Source organism: Tripterygium wilfordii, chromosome 15, assembly GCF_013401445.1.
Source record: "Tripterygium wilfordii isolate XIE 37 chromosome 15, ASM1340144v1, whole genome shotgun sequence".
In the NCBI taxonomy this organism is placed as follows: Eukaryota; Viridiplantae; Streptophyta; class Magnoliopsida; order Celastrales; family Celastraceae; genus Tripterygium; species Tripterygium wilfordii.
In genome coordinates, this window is record NC_052246.1 from 4,026,708 (window position 1) to 4,042,475 (window position 15,768).

Here is a 15,768-nt window from a genome sequence, read left to right on the forward strand (position 1 = left end):
TTCTCCTATGGAGCTTCACAATCGTCTTGGTCATCCTGCTCTTCCTAGTTTAAAGCTTATGTGCCCATCTTTATCCTCTTTAAAGCAGCTGTTTTGTGAGTCTTGTCAATTTGCGAAACATCATCGCAGGTCTTATGTGTCTAGGAGTGTTAAACGAGCTTGTGCTCCTTTTGACTTGGTTCATTCCGATATCTGGGGTCCATGTCCTGTTATGTCGAAATCTGGATTTCACTATTTTGTTATTTTTGTGGATGACTATTCTCGTGCTACTTGGGTATATTTAATGAAAAAGCGTTCAGATCTCTTTTCTATTTTTTGTTCCTTCTATGCTGAAATTAATACTCAGTTTTCTTTATGTATCCGTACTCTTCGGAGTGACAATGCGAAAGAATATGTGTCCACAGCTATGTCCACTTTCTTGTCAAATAAGGGTATTATTCATCAATCTTCGTGTCCTGATACCCCTCAACAAAATGGGGTTGCTGAGCGTAAAAATCGCCACCTTATGGAAGTTGCCCGTGCCCTTATGTTCCACATGAAAGTTCCCAAACAATTCTGGGGTGATGCTGTACTCACTGCAGCCTATTTAATTAATAGGATGCCATCATCTGTTCTTCATGGTAAAACTCCCTATCAAATCTTATTTCCTCACGAAGTGCCTCATCCTCTCCCTGTTCGAGTATTTGGTTGTGTTTGTTATGTTCGGGATATTCGTCCTCATCTTACGAAATTGGATCCTAAATCTTTGCGGTGTATGTTTTTGGGATATTCTCGGACACAAAAGGGTTATAGGTGTTTCTCTCCTGACTTGGGTAGATATCTTGTTTCCTCTGATGTCATTTTCGATGAGTCGATTTCCTTTTCCTCCCATTCTTCTTCTTCCTCCTCATCATCAGTCTCACCAGATCTTGATGAATGTCTTGTTTATGATCTTGTCAGCGTACCTGCTCCGTCTTCACCTTCTCTTGGTCCTCCGCCAAGTCCTAGACCTCCAGTGTTGCAAACCTATACCCGTGGCCCTCGCTCGGTGTTTCGTTATCCTTCTTCGAGTCCTCCGGAAGTGGTCCCCTCTCCATCTTCTGCTCTACCGACTGATCCTGACCCTGATCCTGATTCTGCTCCTGCACCCGTGGTTCAGTCCAATGTTGATCTACCTATTGCTCTTCGCAAAGGGAAACGTCAGTGTGCCACTTATCCTTTATCTGCTAGTATATCTTATGCAGGGATCTCCCAATCCCTTCGGACATTTGCTCTGGCTATTGACTCTATTACCATTCCTCGGTCTGTGTCTGAGGCTCTTTCTGATCCTGGGTGGCTCACTGCTATGAAGGATGAAATGTCTGCTTTGGAACAGAATCAGACCTGGGATCTCGTGCCTCTACCTCCTGGCAAGAGGTCTATTGGTAGCAAATGGGTGTACACTATCAAAACTAATCCAGATGGTTCTATTGCTCGCCTTAAGGCGAGGCTTGTGGCCAAAGGGTATGCCCAGACCTATGGCGTTGACTATACTGACACCTTTTCTCCAGTGGCCAAGTTTACTTCTGTTCGTCTTCTTATCTCCCTTGCTGCCACTTATGATTGGCCTTTACATCAATTAGATGTGAAGAATGCGTTTCTTCATGGCAATCTCCATGAAGAGGTTTATTTGGAGCAACCCCCTGGGTTTGTTGCTCAGGGGGAGTCGGGGTTGGTGTGCAAATTGAAGAAAGCGTTATATGGTTTGAAGCAATCTCCCCGGGCTTGGTTTGGTCGGTTTACCGAAGTAGTACAAAAGTTTGGTATGAGACGGTCTGCCAAAGATCATTCAGTATTTTATCAACAATCTAGTGCAGGGAGTATTTTACTGGTAGTGTATGTGGATGATATTGTGATTACGGGGAGCAATACAGATGGTATATCTGCAGTGAAGACATTTCTTCAACGTCACTTTCAAACTAAGGACCTAGGTCCTCTTCGGTATTTTCTAGGTGTGGAGGTAGCCAGATGTAGGCGTGGGATATTTTTGTCCCAGAGGAAGTATGTCTTAAATTTACTACAGGATACAGGGATGGTTGATGCGAAGCCATGTGATTCTCCTATGATGGTTGGAATGAAACTTCATTCTGATGAGGGTGAAATGTTTGATGATCCTGAACAATATCGACGTCTTGTGGGTCGATTGAATTACCTTGGAGTGACTCGTCCTGATATAGCTTTCTCAGTTAGTGTGGTGAGTCGGTTTATGTCTAGTCCACGAGTACCTCATTGGGAGGCTGTTTTACATATCCTTCGGTACCTTAAGGGTGCCCCTGGTCTAGGTTTGTTATATGCAAATCACAATCATGTGCGGATTGAGGCATTTTCTGATGCTGATTGGGCAGGGTCACTAAGTGATCGAAAATCTACTACTGGATATTGTGTGTTTGTCGGTGGTAATCTCGTTTCTTGGAAGAGCAAGAAACAATTGGTGGTAGCTCGATCTAGTGCCGAATCAGAGTATAGGGCTATGGCTCACACGGTAGCTGAAATATGTTATGTGAGACAACTAATGAAGGAGTTAGGCTATGGACAGCAGGCTGGGTCTAACTTATGGTGTGATAACCAAGCTGCGATTCATATTGCTTCAAATCCAGTGTTTCACGAGAGGACAAAACATATTGAAGTAGATTGTTACTTTGTGCGTGAGAAGGTACAAATGAAGAAAGTTGTTTTAAAGTCTGTACAAACCAATGATCAGCTGGCCGATATTCATACCAAAGCTCTAGCTGGTGCTCGGGTTAATTTCATATGTAACAAGTTGGGCATGATTAACATCTATGCTCCAACTTGAGGGGGAGTGTTATGAGAAGTATAAAAGGGTACTATGGTAATTACAGTAATAAGTGTAATTCTGTATATATATTGAAGTATGGTAAATAAGGAATAAGATAACACGAGAGAACTCTCTCCTTTCTGCTATTCCTTCTACAGCTGTACTCTGCTCTTCTTTCTGCAGCTGTGCTCTTCTTTCTGCAGCTATGCTCTGCTTCATATCACAACCCATACATCTGAATACGTCTGATCCAGTTTCATTGCTTTGTTACATAAAGCATGAGTGATTCTACTCACTGATAATAGATTAAAAGGAAAATGAGGCAAGCACAAAACAGAAGATAGAGATAAGGTGGAAGTAGGTGAGGCTGTACCACTACCAAGTACAGGAACATTAGAACCATCAGCTAGAGTAACATTTGGCAGAGTGGGAGAGGATTGAAATGAAGAAAGAATACCTGTATTGCTAGTCATGTGATCGGTGGCTCCAGAGTCAATGACCCAAGCACCGGAGGACGAAGAAAGACATGCAGTTGGATTACCTGACTGAACAAGGTTGGCAGTAGACTGGGTAGCTTGAAACTGAGCAAACCGAGCATACTCATCAGTTGAAATCATGATATGACCATCAGGTCTAGGTGCTATGGAAGAAGGCACAGCCCCAGTAGGAGTAGGCAAAAGACCCTCCTGAGTAACAGCATTGGCAAACCGCGGTGATGGTTTACCATTCAATTTCCAACAATTTTTCTTCAAATGACCCTGCTCTCCACAATAATAGCATGTCCTGGGACCTCCACGTCCTCCATTGTCACGACCCCCTCCACGTACTCCTCGACCACTACTACGACCACCTCTATTACCACCAACTGGTGGTGTCCAGCCCAATAAAGCAGAAGTATCACCAGAACCAGCAGAGACTCCAGATTCTTTACCATCCTTACAGACTTTGCGCAGCCGAGAGAACACCTCAGCTAGTGACGGAAGAGTGGAGCCTGTAAGGATTTGAGACCGAGCCACATCATACTCGGATTCCAACCCTGCAAGGAAGCACTGAACCATGATCTCCTCCTCTTGTTCTTGCATTTTCTTCACATCAGCTATTATGGGATATAAGGTCCTCTTCTCCTCAAACATTCGCTTAAAATCAGTATAATATTCAACCAAGGTTCGCCCCTTCTGATCAGCACGATACAAACCAGATAACAAATCATGAACATGGGACAAGTTCTGCTTGCTGGAATATAGGGACTCCAAATATTGCCATAACTCACAGACAGTATCACAATGCCCGACCATGTCGTCAACAGAATGTTCCATAGTGTGCTGAATCATGGTAAACAATTTATCATCTTCTTTCTGCCATTGAGTCCTTGCTCGAGGCTCTGTTGGTGGGTTTTCAGTCAAGTGGTTCTCCATATCAATGCTTGAAAGATATCTTCTAATCACCCTTTTCCATTGACTATAATTGACACCATTTAGTTTTCTATCAGTAATACGATGCCCAGTGGTGATAATCTCAGTAAATGTCTTCGTCTCACTAGGACCAGCCATGACAAACAGATCAAAGAAATCAATAGTCTGTGTAATAAAAACAACCAGAACAACCAGAAATCAATTCACTAGCTTTGACTTTGAGTTGCAACCACTGTCACTAACCCACAGAAATCACCAGCTTTGATTTTGAGTTGCAAACACTGTCACTAACTTGCAAACACTGTTACTAACCCACAGAAATCACCAGCTTTGATTTTGAGTTGCAAACACTGTCACTAACTTGCAAACACTGTCACTAACCCACAGAAATCACCAGCTTTGATTTTGAGTTGCAAACACTGTCACTAACCCACAGAAATCACCAGCACTCACAGAAATACACACAGAATTCACCAGCACTTATTTGGACTTGCAAACACTCTCACTATCCCACAGAAATAAATCACCAGCACCCACAGAAATACACACAGAATTCACCAGCACTGATTTGGACTTGCAAACACTCTCACTATCCCACAGAAATAAATCACCAGCACCCACAGAAATCACCAGCACCCACAGAAATACACACACCCACAGAAATCACCAGCAGAAATACACACAGAAATCACCAGCACAAATATCTGCTCACACACCCGAATAAAGCCGAGAAACAGAACACACAAAGATTTGTGCAACTGCGCAGAAAAAATGCACAACCAGATCAGTCGCACTAGGCACTGAATCTGAGTCGAATCCACCACTGGAAACAGAAACCAGACTCCAGAAACAGAACCAAGAAGAGAGAAGGTGATTGCTTCAACACTTCCAGATCCGAACAGAGAAGAGAACTAAGACTGTGAGTTCTTCAACGCTACCAGACCAGAACGAAGAAGAAAACCAAAACCAAACAGAAACTTACTTGCAACCACCAAGGCACAATCGCGATCGACGCAATCGGCTCCGATACCATGTTACGAGAGAAGCTCTTTCTTGAAAGCTTTCATCTTTCTTTTTTTTTATTTTTCACTTTCTTTCGATTCCTTTTACTGCACTAAATACAATCTAGTATATTCTAAAATACATGTACAATGACTCAATTACCCCCATATATTCTAACATATCTTATCTCTAATAGAACTACTGTGGTTTTTTTAATCTTTATTATTATTGATAAGTACAGTTGTAATTTAATTATTAGACATAGTTTATTATTATGTATAGAGAAAAGGAATTCTATTGAATTATCACTATTTTTTTATTTTTTAAAGTTACATGAAACATAATCAAATGAGTAATCTAGCTCTAATAAATTAATATCTATTTTTCCTTTTTAAATATGATTAAGTATATTCTAGGTAATTGAATTCTAATTTAACTACTTTTTAAGTTTTTCCTTTTTTATTTCTTTTATTTGGTGCCATGCGGCTCAATGTTTGAGCTGAAATTTCTTTTGTTTTTAAGTAGTAGTATAGATTCGATTACTTATATAGGGGCTAGAAAATGGCTGATATGGGTGGATCTCATTTGCTTACAGGGAAAGAATCACATTTTTGTTCAAATTAGCTTCTGTTGCTAAGGATCATTCCTTTGGTAGAGCTGGGTTCATGGCCCTTGCAGATTGCATTGCTTCAGCTTCTTGTGGAATCAGTACTTTTGATGACAGTGAAACAGAAGGGCGTGAAGATGTTTTTCCTGATGAATTCCAGGATAAGCCTACTCATGGATATTCTGATGATAAAACAGACTTGCTTGGTGCTTTGAGATTTCTTATTCAAAGCAGCAAACAGCATTTCAATCCTAATTATCGTCTTCGAGGTCTCTAATCACTAATCTGGTTAGATGATTATATAGTTGTCTTATATCTGATAATTTATCATCCTATTCAGTAAAGGCCATATCAGTGCTTTGCGAGTCATCTTTTCTTTTCTTTTTTTGTGTAAAATATCAGTTTGTATGAAAATCCTAGAGGCTGCTGCTTCAGTGGTTTGTTCATTTGTCGTGCCTCTTGAAATACTCTTGAACTTCATTTCAACATTGCCACGGGAGTTTACTGACTACGGCGGTGAGTATGTTCTCATGGTTCAATATATTGACTATTTACTACTGGTTTCCATTTTACTTCTCCTTTAATCTGTTTACATTCTGTTATATTCTTAATTTCTCACCAATTTTGCTGAAGTCATCCTCTATCTTGTCACTCCTTACACTGTAAACTGAAATTTCTTAAAATCAATATTTTCAGTACTCTATCTTGTCACTCCTTTATTCTGTTATATTCTCAATCTGAAATTTCTGTTATATTCTTAATTCTCACCAATTTCTGTTATATTCTTAATTTCACCAATTTTGCTGAAGTTTCCTCTATATTGTCACTCCTTACTGCTGTTATATTGTGTTAAGTTTAGTTATGTTTGTAATGTCATTGTCAACTTAAGCAATAATGTTGTGTAAATATGTCAATCGGGGACTAAATTTTGTTTTACCAATTTATTCAGCTCAGTAGAGCGAGGAGTTGAAAACTCACACCTCAAACTTAGTTTAGTTAATTTCTTGTTGGCTTTTTGGTTAATTTTAGTTTGTCCATTAAATAACTTATGGATGTCTGCCATCTCCTGATTGTAGGCTCTTTGAGATTAAAATTACAAGAATGGCTATTGGGTTGTGGTCAGAAGCATTGCAGTGTTGGTTGCCGCAGTAACGAGTTTCACCTTCTGAAGAGTTTTCAGGACTTCCCAGTAGGCTTTTCAAGTTGTCATATTCTGGTAGATACTTGTAAAGATTTTGATAATGAAGACTTGAATGCATGGGAATCTGAAGCCAAAAGATGGGCAAGAGCACTTTTTGTTGTGATCAAGGAGGACCATCAATTGGATCCTATATTATCGGTACATCTTTGTTAGTTCACCTTCTTCTGCCCATTGCTAATATTGGCAGACTTATTATGTCATCCTAACTATTTTTTTGATAACAAATGTTGAAATTATTGACGACTCCTGAAAGTAAAGAGACATTACGAATGCGAATTGAAATATTGAGCATATTACTCGTAGGTACTAGGTAGTGGATTTATGATAAGAGCCTGTCATGGATTCAAGATGTCAATGTCACAAAACATCAATTAGTGGAGTTTATAATGGTATATCAATGTATCAATCTTGCTTCCATGAGACAATCTTCTTGAGGTTTGGTCTTGTCTGATTGTTTCTTCTTTCATCTGGCAACAATTATCAATTTCAGTCCCGAAATATTTGCATTTGGCTATATCATATAAGTCTTAGCCAAATTAACCGGAATCCTACGATGTGAATTGGTTTTCATTACTTAATTATTTTTAGTCCTGTCTAAGGCAACACGTGCAACTAATATATATTCTTCCTTATGACTTTACCCTTGTCTTTGGATACTTCTCTTGGCTTTTCAAAAGCTTTTTCAGCTCCATGATCTGGGGCATTTGCATTTATTATTGTTCACAATTTCTCTGATCTTATCTCTCGTTGAAGCTAAATGTCCCTGAGATTGAATATTGTCATTTGGGACTCAGACACTGGACACAAAGTTGAAGGCTCAGCTCTCCAGACTGAGTTAGAAAGTGTCATTGATTTTCGCTTTTTATTATTTAACATCCTGCTAATATTCGTGAGGGGGTGCTTCTTTTATTCCAGGATCACATAAGCTATATGTTTTTGAAACTGCCAAGGATTGTAGTTGCTTTATCACATATTTTTGAGGAACACTTTAAGCATTGTTGTTACTTGTTATGAGTTCTTTCAGTTGTCATGAATAATCTTTATCACCCATAATTTTCGTACAAAAGATGTTATCGTCAAGGGTTTATTGTGCTTGGACTGATTGGACATTGCTGTGAACTTATCAACGGGTGGTGTGCTATTTATTTTTTGTACTTTATCTTTATTTTCTACTAATTTTTGTGCTACAATTGTCAGAAATGATTTATCATCATTGGTAGTAGGAGTTTCTGATTACTGCTGTATACTGGATTTTCACAGTTCATTGAATGTCGTGGTATTAACATGTGCGAACAATGCAACCATTCGGGGTTAGTACCTGTAAAGTTTCTCATCATCACTATCAGTTTGGTCTCGGAGATTCAAATATTGCAGGAGAGAGCTGCTGAACGTGGTATTCGAAATAGAATGAAGTCAGATATGGGCTTGATCAAGATTGTGGATCATCTGGCTTATGAAGATGCTTCCACAATCAGTGAAAAGTTTGCAAAGCTTTATTGTCTTATATTGGTATCTTTACTCGAACCAGACGAGCATTTTGAAGTGTGATAAAATAATTAGTCTTCCATATAACATGTTTTGATGGAATATTATCCAAGATTATTTTTGTATGGCATGCAGGGGGAGCTGGTCTCTTTCGCTAACTTGTCTTGCTCACTACTCTGGTCCAGCACTGTAGGGCACAACTTTGCCTAATTCTGTTACAGGAAAACTTGGAGGTCCTAGTCAACGCCGGTTGTCGTCTTCTAATGCCTCAGCTGTGTTGCAAGCAGTATGTTTCCTTTGTTCTATTTTATCTTTGGTTGATTTACTTTTAATAACAACAGAATATTGGTATATTATGTAAGTATAAATTGGGGAATAGTTTCTTTTGACACTTTATTTTGGTCACTTTAACTCGTGATGGTCTGTTTACCAGTGATTCTTGTACTATTGACGATTTTTGTAGATGTTGCATTGCAATAACAGCTGTAAAAACTGCTGTCTTGCATAATTTTTCATTTCTTGATGCAGTGGCTGTTGGATGACCTTTGAATGTCATACAGAGTCAAGTTAGTTTTTATTTGGAACCATTCCTACATACTTGTGTATTTGCTCAATTCTACATATTTGTTACCTCTTATCGTTTTCTTATTTTTTTGCTTCGTATGGAATGCAATGTTGGATATTAAGAGACTACATACACAGAGAACGAATGTAGTAGTAATGAGTGTTGTGGAAAGAAATAAGGCTATTCGATCTTGGTTAGTGGTAACATTGTGAAAATGGTTTAAGATGGTTTGGGCATGTGCAGAAATGGAGATATATGTGTGGCAGTGCAAAGAGTCAAAGAAATTCAACTAGATATATGTAAAAAGAAGAGAAGGATACCAAAAAAAACATGGTGGAAGTGATAAGAACATGAATTTAATAGGAATAATGGATAGTGTACATTTAGACAGAAACAATTGGCAGAGGAGAATCTAGGTGGTGGGCTCCAACTCTGGGTCAACTTCTGTTTTAGTGGGACATCTAATCATTTGGGGTAAAGACTTTGATAACGATGGTGGTGATATTTGTGAACTTCTGTAGGCATTGCTTGTGAATCTCAATTGTATATTTATCTGTTGATTTCTGCTGATTGTAGTTTTAAATTGCTTCATCCAGTTACTACTTTTTCCCTTTTAGAAGCATTCCTTGTAATCAACTTTATTTCTTTCTTTCTAGGTTTTTGTTGTTTTTCAAACTTATGCTGGCACTTTTTGTTGATGAACAGATAACATCCATGAAAGCTGTTGCATATGTTTCATCATGGTGTGGACAGTTTTCAAATAATGGCACTATTGATTCTGCTTTCACATTTTTATGGAATTTCTTCAAGAAGACCATATCATCTCCAACTTGTGCGTCTGAGGTAGGCTGTAAACTGAATGCACTTTTTATTGTAAAATATGACTGATGATGAAGATTCTAGATTTTTTGAAACTTTTGATCGGTTTTAGCTGTCTCACTGACTTATGAAAGCCCTGTATCAGACTGGAGCAGAGATTCGTCTAGCAGCATATGAAGCATTAGCTCATGTTTTAAGAGCTCTAGTGTCTGCATTCTCTACACAAACTTTGAATCTTATTAGGGACAATAATAGAATGCTTCAACCGGCCGTTAAGGTCAAACCTTGGCTAGATCTTTTGGTTCTCTCTTTTCTTCGGAATGTCAACGATCTTCTTGCCGTTGGAGTGTTAGCTCGAACACGACGGGCAGTCCTACTGAACTGGAAGGTGATGAATCGGTATACTTGCTTTCTAGAAGTAACTTTGTATTTCAATAATGTTTTAGTTTCTTCTTGAAGGACTATCAATTTCTCAATTTGTTTCTATGTCTTTTGAGTTTTGTCAAGGTTCTAGATGGTTGACATCTTTTGTTTTAACGAAGTGTTCATATCTAATGGCATGCTTGTGTATTGAACTTCTATTTATGTGAATGTTTTAGTTAGCTTAGCCAGGTTGTACACATCATGTAAGCACGTTCTGCTTTCACAGATGACAATCTTAAGGAAATTGATTAGTTAAACGAAAATCTAACCGAGTTCTTGGGATGATTCAGTGGCTTTGCCTAGAATCCCTGTTGTCTATTCCGTGCTTTGCTCTTGAGGAGGGTCTTCAAATGGATGGTGCTAGCTTCTTCCTCTCTGAGATGGCTCTTAAATGCATTTTCAGTGATCTTGTGGAGAGGTGAGAAAGATACAAGCTTTTCTGGCTCTGATATTTTGTTCTATTTTTAAATCTTCTGGTCGATGTGTGCAATTTGTTTGTGCTGTTGATTAATTTCTATCTTGTTAACCAGTATTGTGCATTTATTTATCCTTATCGAAGTTACGTCTGTCTGCTGCCTTGACATTGTTGCTCCCCAATTCCAAAAAATTTACTCCTAGCTTGTCTATGCACTATTTGAAATGCAGCATTTCCTTTTTATTCATCAATTCCTTGAATAAATGTTTGCAGCCTCGAGAATGCTGCGGAAAGTTCTGTTCTGCCCATGCTGAGATCAGTCAGATTGGCTGTAGGGATGTTTGCTTCTGGAAGTTCAAGTTCAATTGTTTTGTCATGCAGTGGAGTGGATGTCCAGGTTCACTTTACAAATCTCATGCCAAACTTTTTTGATGCACTTGATAGTCAATTGTTATGTGGAAACTTTAGTAATCTGTTGTAGGTCACACTAATTTGTTTGTTTTGGAACTTTGGTGTTCTTTTTTTTAGCTGGTGGCAATTTCCCACATGACATTCTTCTATCGTCTAATATTACTATATTAAGAATGCTTATAAACCATGAGATTTTGAATCTGCTCAGAAGTTTGTTAGATATATTGGTTGATAACTTTTGTACTGTTTTCATCCCTCAATCCAGTTGTTGGTACTTCGCCTGTTGCTTTTGTTTGTTCTTAAGATGTGTTTCGAGTTTATGTGGGCTAGAATCACAATGATGGACAATCTATTAAGAGGCAGTCTTAAAGGAGTTGGGTCTTAATGTTTGCAAGTCCACCTCGTGGGTGTATGCTCTATTGGGCTCAGCATGAGGGATGTAGGTAGCTATTGACTGTTAATCCGTCAATTCTTTTAGTGAGTGTCTTGCAACCAAAAAACATATTTTAAACTGTTTTACTATCGATAAATACCAGTGGAGAACTTCAAAATTTTGCCATGTCATTTAGTTTCTGTTTTTTATAATATGTGGTTGTGCTTGTGCCAATCTTGACTGTAGAAGCAACTGTAATAATAAATTAGTGGATTCTACTCTTCTTATTTATTTTTTATTTTTTTGAGAAGGAAAAAGTTAAACATTAAAGGCAAAGAGGGGGTGTTGCCCATGCCTTTTCCTTACATAATTTTCTATGCTATCTTTGCATAAAATTTCTGATCTGATTTCATATTATCTTTGTTCCTTTATAAGTGATGTCTTATTACTCGTTTAACTTTGTTTAATATATTAAGATTTTTCGTTTGTCTTTCTAACGGGCAGCTTCAGTTCAGACAAACTTATACCTGGCGGCATAGTACATGAAATGCTTCTTTTATGTTTGAGTTTTCTAAAGCATAGCTGCAGCAAAAAGTCACGTCACTTTCTTGTGTTATATCAATAAGTTGCATTAGGGTTAAGGTCCCTCGGAGATGTCAGTATTTTTCACTTACGTTTTCATGCTTTTTGCGTGGCTGCATAACTTTCAATTGATGCAGATGATGTGGCATTTGGTTCGTTCCTCTTGGATATTGCATGTCAGCTGCAACAAGCGAAGGGTGGCATCTATTGCTGCACTTCTGTCCTCTGTGTTACATCCTTCTGTATTTGGTGATGAGTGCATGCATTTAGATAACGCTTCACCTGGACCTCTGAAATGGGTGTGTATTTCCCATCTCCGAGTTTTTTTGTGAGTTTGTTTTCAGACATGGATGTGTGTGATGGATCTGCTGATGCTGCACAGCCTTTCATTAGTTGTACTAATCGTTGCCTTTTAATACCATTCTGTCAGTTTATTGAAAAAGTTATCGAGGAAGGTACAAAAAGTCCACGCACAATTCGTCTTTCAGCATTACATTTAACAGGGCTCTGGCTCTCACATCCAAGGACGATTAAATACTACATAAAAGAACTGAAGCTGCTAACACTCTATGGTTCTGGTGTGTCACATATTTGTCTTGTTGATGTCAAAATCTTGTAGTTTTGCTTATCTGATACTCTTAAACAACATTCAGTCTGATAAATTTCTCCATCAGTTGCATTTGATGAGGATTTTGAAGCTGAATTAGCTGACAACCAAGACGGAAGGTTGGAAGTTTCATTATTGGCTAAAAGCCCAAACCCTGAGCTGACTGAGGTAAGCTATCTAATTATTCTTTTAGATGCTACTTCAATAGTATTTGACCTATGGTGTGATATCTAGTTAAATATATTGTAATAGACATCTCTTAACTTGAGCTTGTTTTCAATTACGGTTCAAATGAAAATTATTATAATGCTTCATATACTTTTTCAATATGCAGAATTGATTGGTGACTCATCTTTTCAGGAATTTATCAACACAGAGTTGTATGCTCGTGTGTCTGTTGCTGTTTTATTTTACAAGTTAGCAAATTTAGCTGATGTGGTGAAATCGGCGAATGAGAATGAAGATAGTTATGCCGCTCTGGAATCTGGAAAATTGTTTCTGCTGGAGCTTCTTGATTCTGTGGTATTAACTCTTAAATTATCCAGAACAAAGATATGAGTCCATGTCTGGAAAGAAATGCAAGCATTAACTTCGACCTAATGAAAACCCTTAAAAATAAATCACATAGCCTTTCTTTTATTTTTTTTTTTGCATATTTTATCGTTAACCTGGATTCTTTTTTGTTTTGGGGAATGTCTACCATCTCTGATCAGTTGGGTTGTTTAATTGTTTTCCACTTCATTGAAGTCAATAACTTTCACTAGCCTAAACTATCCCATAAATTTATTTTATGAGATCTTCTGAAGTTTGTTGCATCATGAACGAAATACCTGCAAATCCAAAGTTCTCAGTTTATTTCTTCCATAAACTGTACCCATCTATGATGCTAAAATAAAGTGAAAGCTATATATATGTACCCTCGTGTGCTTAGAAAACACCTTAATTGAAACAAGTTGTTTCAATTGTTTTTGAGAACTATTTTTGAAAACCAAAAGAAATTCCTTGTGCTTTCGTTTTGGTTCAGAAATGAGAAGAAAACAAACTAAAACTTCTTGAACTTTCTTTTACTTGTTACAGTTAATGAATTATAGATTCCAAAACTGATATAGAACTTTTCTTGTTTGGCCTTTTTTTTTTCTTCCTGTTTTCCTGTTTGAAATTTAGAAGCTGCTTTTAGAACTGTTACCAACCAGGCCCTAAGCTTCTCTATATACTTTCAGCCAATGCAGGCAGTCTTGTCAAATAGTTTGGTTTTGATCGATTTTATGCTTTGTTATCATTGGATAATGAAGTCAGAATATTTAAGCGGAAGAGCTGATTAATATTCAGAATGAAGGATGTGATATGGACCACTTTGTTTGAACAATCTATTAGCTGCTTATCATAAGAATATAATTCCCTTTTCAGCTTAGTCATTCTCTTCATATCTGTGAACTGTTTAATGTCACTTTCTTTGCCATAGCAGGTCAAATTTATCCCTTATGGGATTGTGGTGTTGATTACATTAAATATTGATGCAGGTAAATGACAAGGATCTTGCAAAGGAGTTGTATAAAAAATATAGTGCGGTGGGTTAAGTCTTTCCTTTTAATCTCTTGTCCCAAATTGTGAGTTGTAAAAGTTCTGGAATTGTTTGGAGCTGAGTAAGTTGAGTTGATGCTTTAAAAAAAGGAGACCAGAGTTAACTTGAGATATGATATGGGACGCTAATGGCATACAACTAGAGCAACAAATTAAATAAGACGCGAAGAGATGTGAACTAGTACATATTCCTTTGGAGTTGACTAGAATTAGTAAATTTCTTGATTAGACTCATGAAGAATTATATTAGATACAATAAAAATGTGTTCTAAATGAAAATTAAAGCAGTATGGCTTGTTGGATCATTAAAAACCAAAATACTTGGTTATCTTTCAGAATTGGTTCTCTCTTTATTTATTCTCTTAATCTTTTTTAGATGCTAGACTGATAGTTGGTCAATTATTTTTCACAGGTCCATAGGCGTAAAATACGTGCTTGGCAAATGATATGTGTTTTATCACGATTTGTTCGTCACGACATAATTGAGCAAGTTACACATAGCCTCCACATATCCCTAAATGTAAGTTTATGTTGCTCAAAACTTATGGTACTTTTTTCCTTTATTTAATTAAGAAGAAATACAGTTATCAATATCCTATGAACCAATAGATCTATTTTTTGAGTGTATACATTCTTTTTGGTATTGTCTTATTGCCATGCACACACACATACTGGCACATGTAAATATCGTTCTTTTAAGTTTTAGCCCTCATTTTGTAATTTATTTGACTTTTTTTTTAGCTTACTTTAATCTATTAACTTGGCTACAGAAGCAAAACACCCAAAGATTTAACTTTGTTACGATTAGTTATTTTACCATTCAGCCAAATAAGTTAACTTGTTGGTTTGGAGCATTTCACATCATTTATATATATTCTAACGTTCCCCCTCACGTGTGGGCTGGACTATCCAATGGCCCAATACGTGGATAACAAACGAGGCACTACACTAGGGCTACTCACACAAGGCCCTCACTTGGGGCAACAACAAACACACACAAAGGCTCACACTTGGGGCAACAATAAATGTTGGTTTAAATTGCAAAAGCTAAGGTTTGAACCCGTTACCTCCCGCTCCGATACGATGTTAAGATAAGTTACTTTGCCGTTCTACCCAATAAGTTAACTTCTTAGTTTGGGGCATTTCACATCATTTATACCATATTCTCACACTCTCCTTCATGTGTGGGCTGGACAATCCGATGGCCCTATACGTGCACAACAAACAAGCCCCAACACTAGGGCTACTCTCACATGCCCTCACTTGGGGAAATAACAAACATATAGAAGGCCCACATTTGGGCGACAACAAATGAGGATTTTAAGAAGCTAAGGTTTGAACCCAAGATCTCTTGCTCCGATATCATGTTAATATTAGTTACTTTTCCATTCAACCCAATAAGTTAGCTTCTTGGGATGGGACATTTCATGTCAATTATACACATCCTAACAAACTTCATGGCACTTCTATATCAAGTTCTACTCTGATGAT

At 37.7% G+C, this 15,768-nt stretch overlaps 1 protein-coding gene across 1 annotated transcript in view; it reads left to right on the top strand.

Moving 5' to 3' along the window:
- Positions 1-15,768, top strand: part of LOC120017110 — a 35,755-nt gene that overhangs the window by 10,309 nt on the left and 9,678 nt on the right. Inside the window, 16 exon segments of the mRNA XM_038870184.1 lie at positions 5,804-6,084; positions 6,218-6,331; positions 6,892-7,154; positions 8,277-8,525; positions 8,637-8,692; positions 8,694-8,787; positions 9,772-9,909; positions 10,031-10,273; positions 10,599-10,726; positions 10,997-11,120; positions 12,227-12,388; positions 12,520-12,667; positions 12,764-12,864; positions 13,057-13,218; positions 14,217-14,264; positions 14,690-14,797. Coding sequence (XP_038726112.1) covers positions 5,804-6,084; positions 6,218-6,331; positions 6,892-7,154; positions 8,277-8,525; positions 8,637-8,692; positions 8,694-8,787; positions 9,772-9,909; positions 10,031-10,273; positions 10,599-10,726; positions 10,997-11,120; positions 12,227-12,388; positions 12,520-12,667; positions 12,764-12,864; positions 13,057-13,218; positions 14,217-14,264; positions 14,690-14,797 — 2,419 coding nt within the window.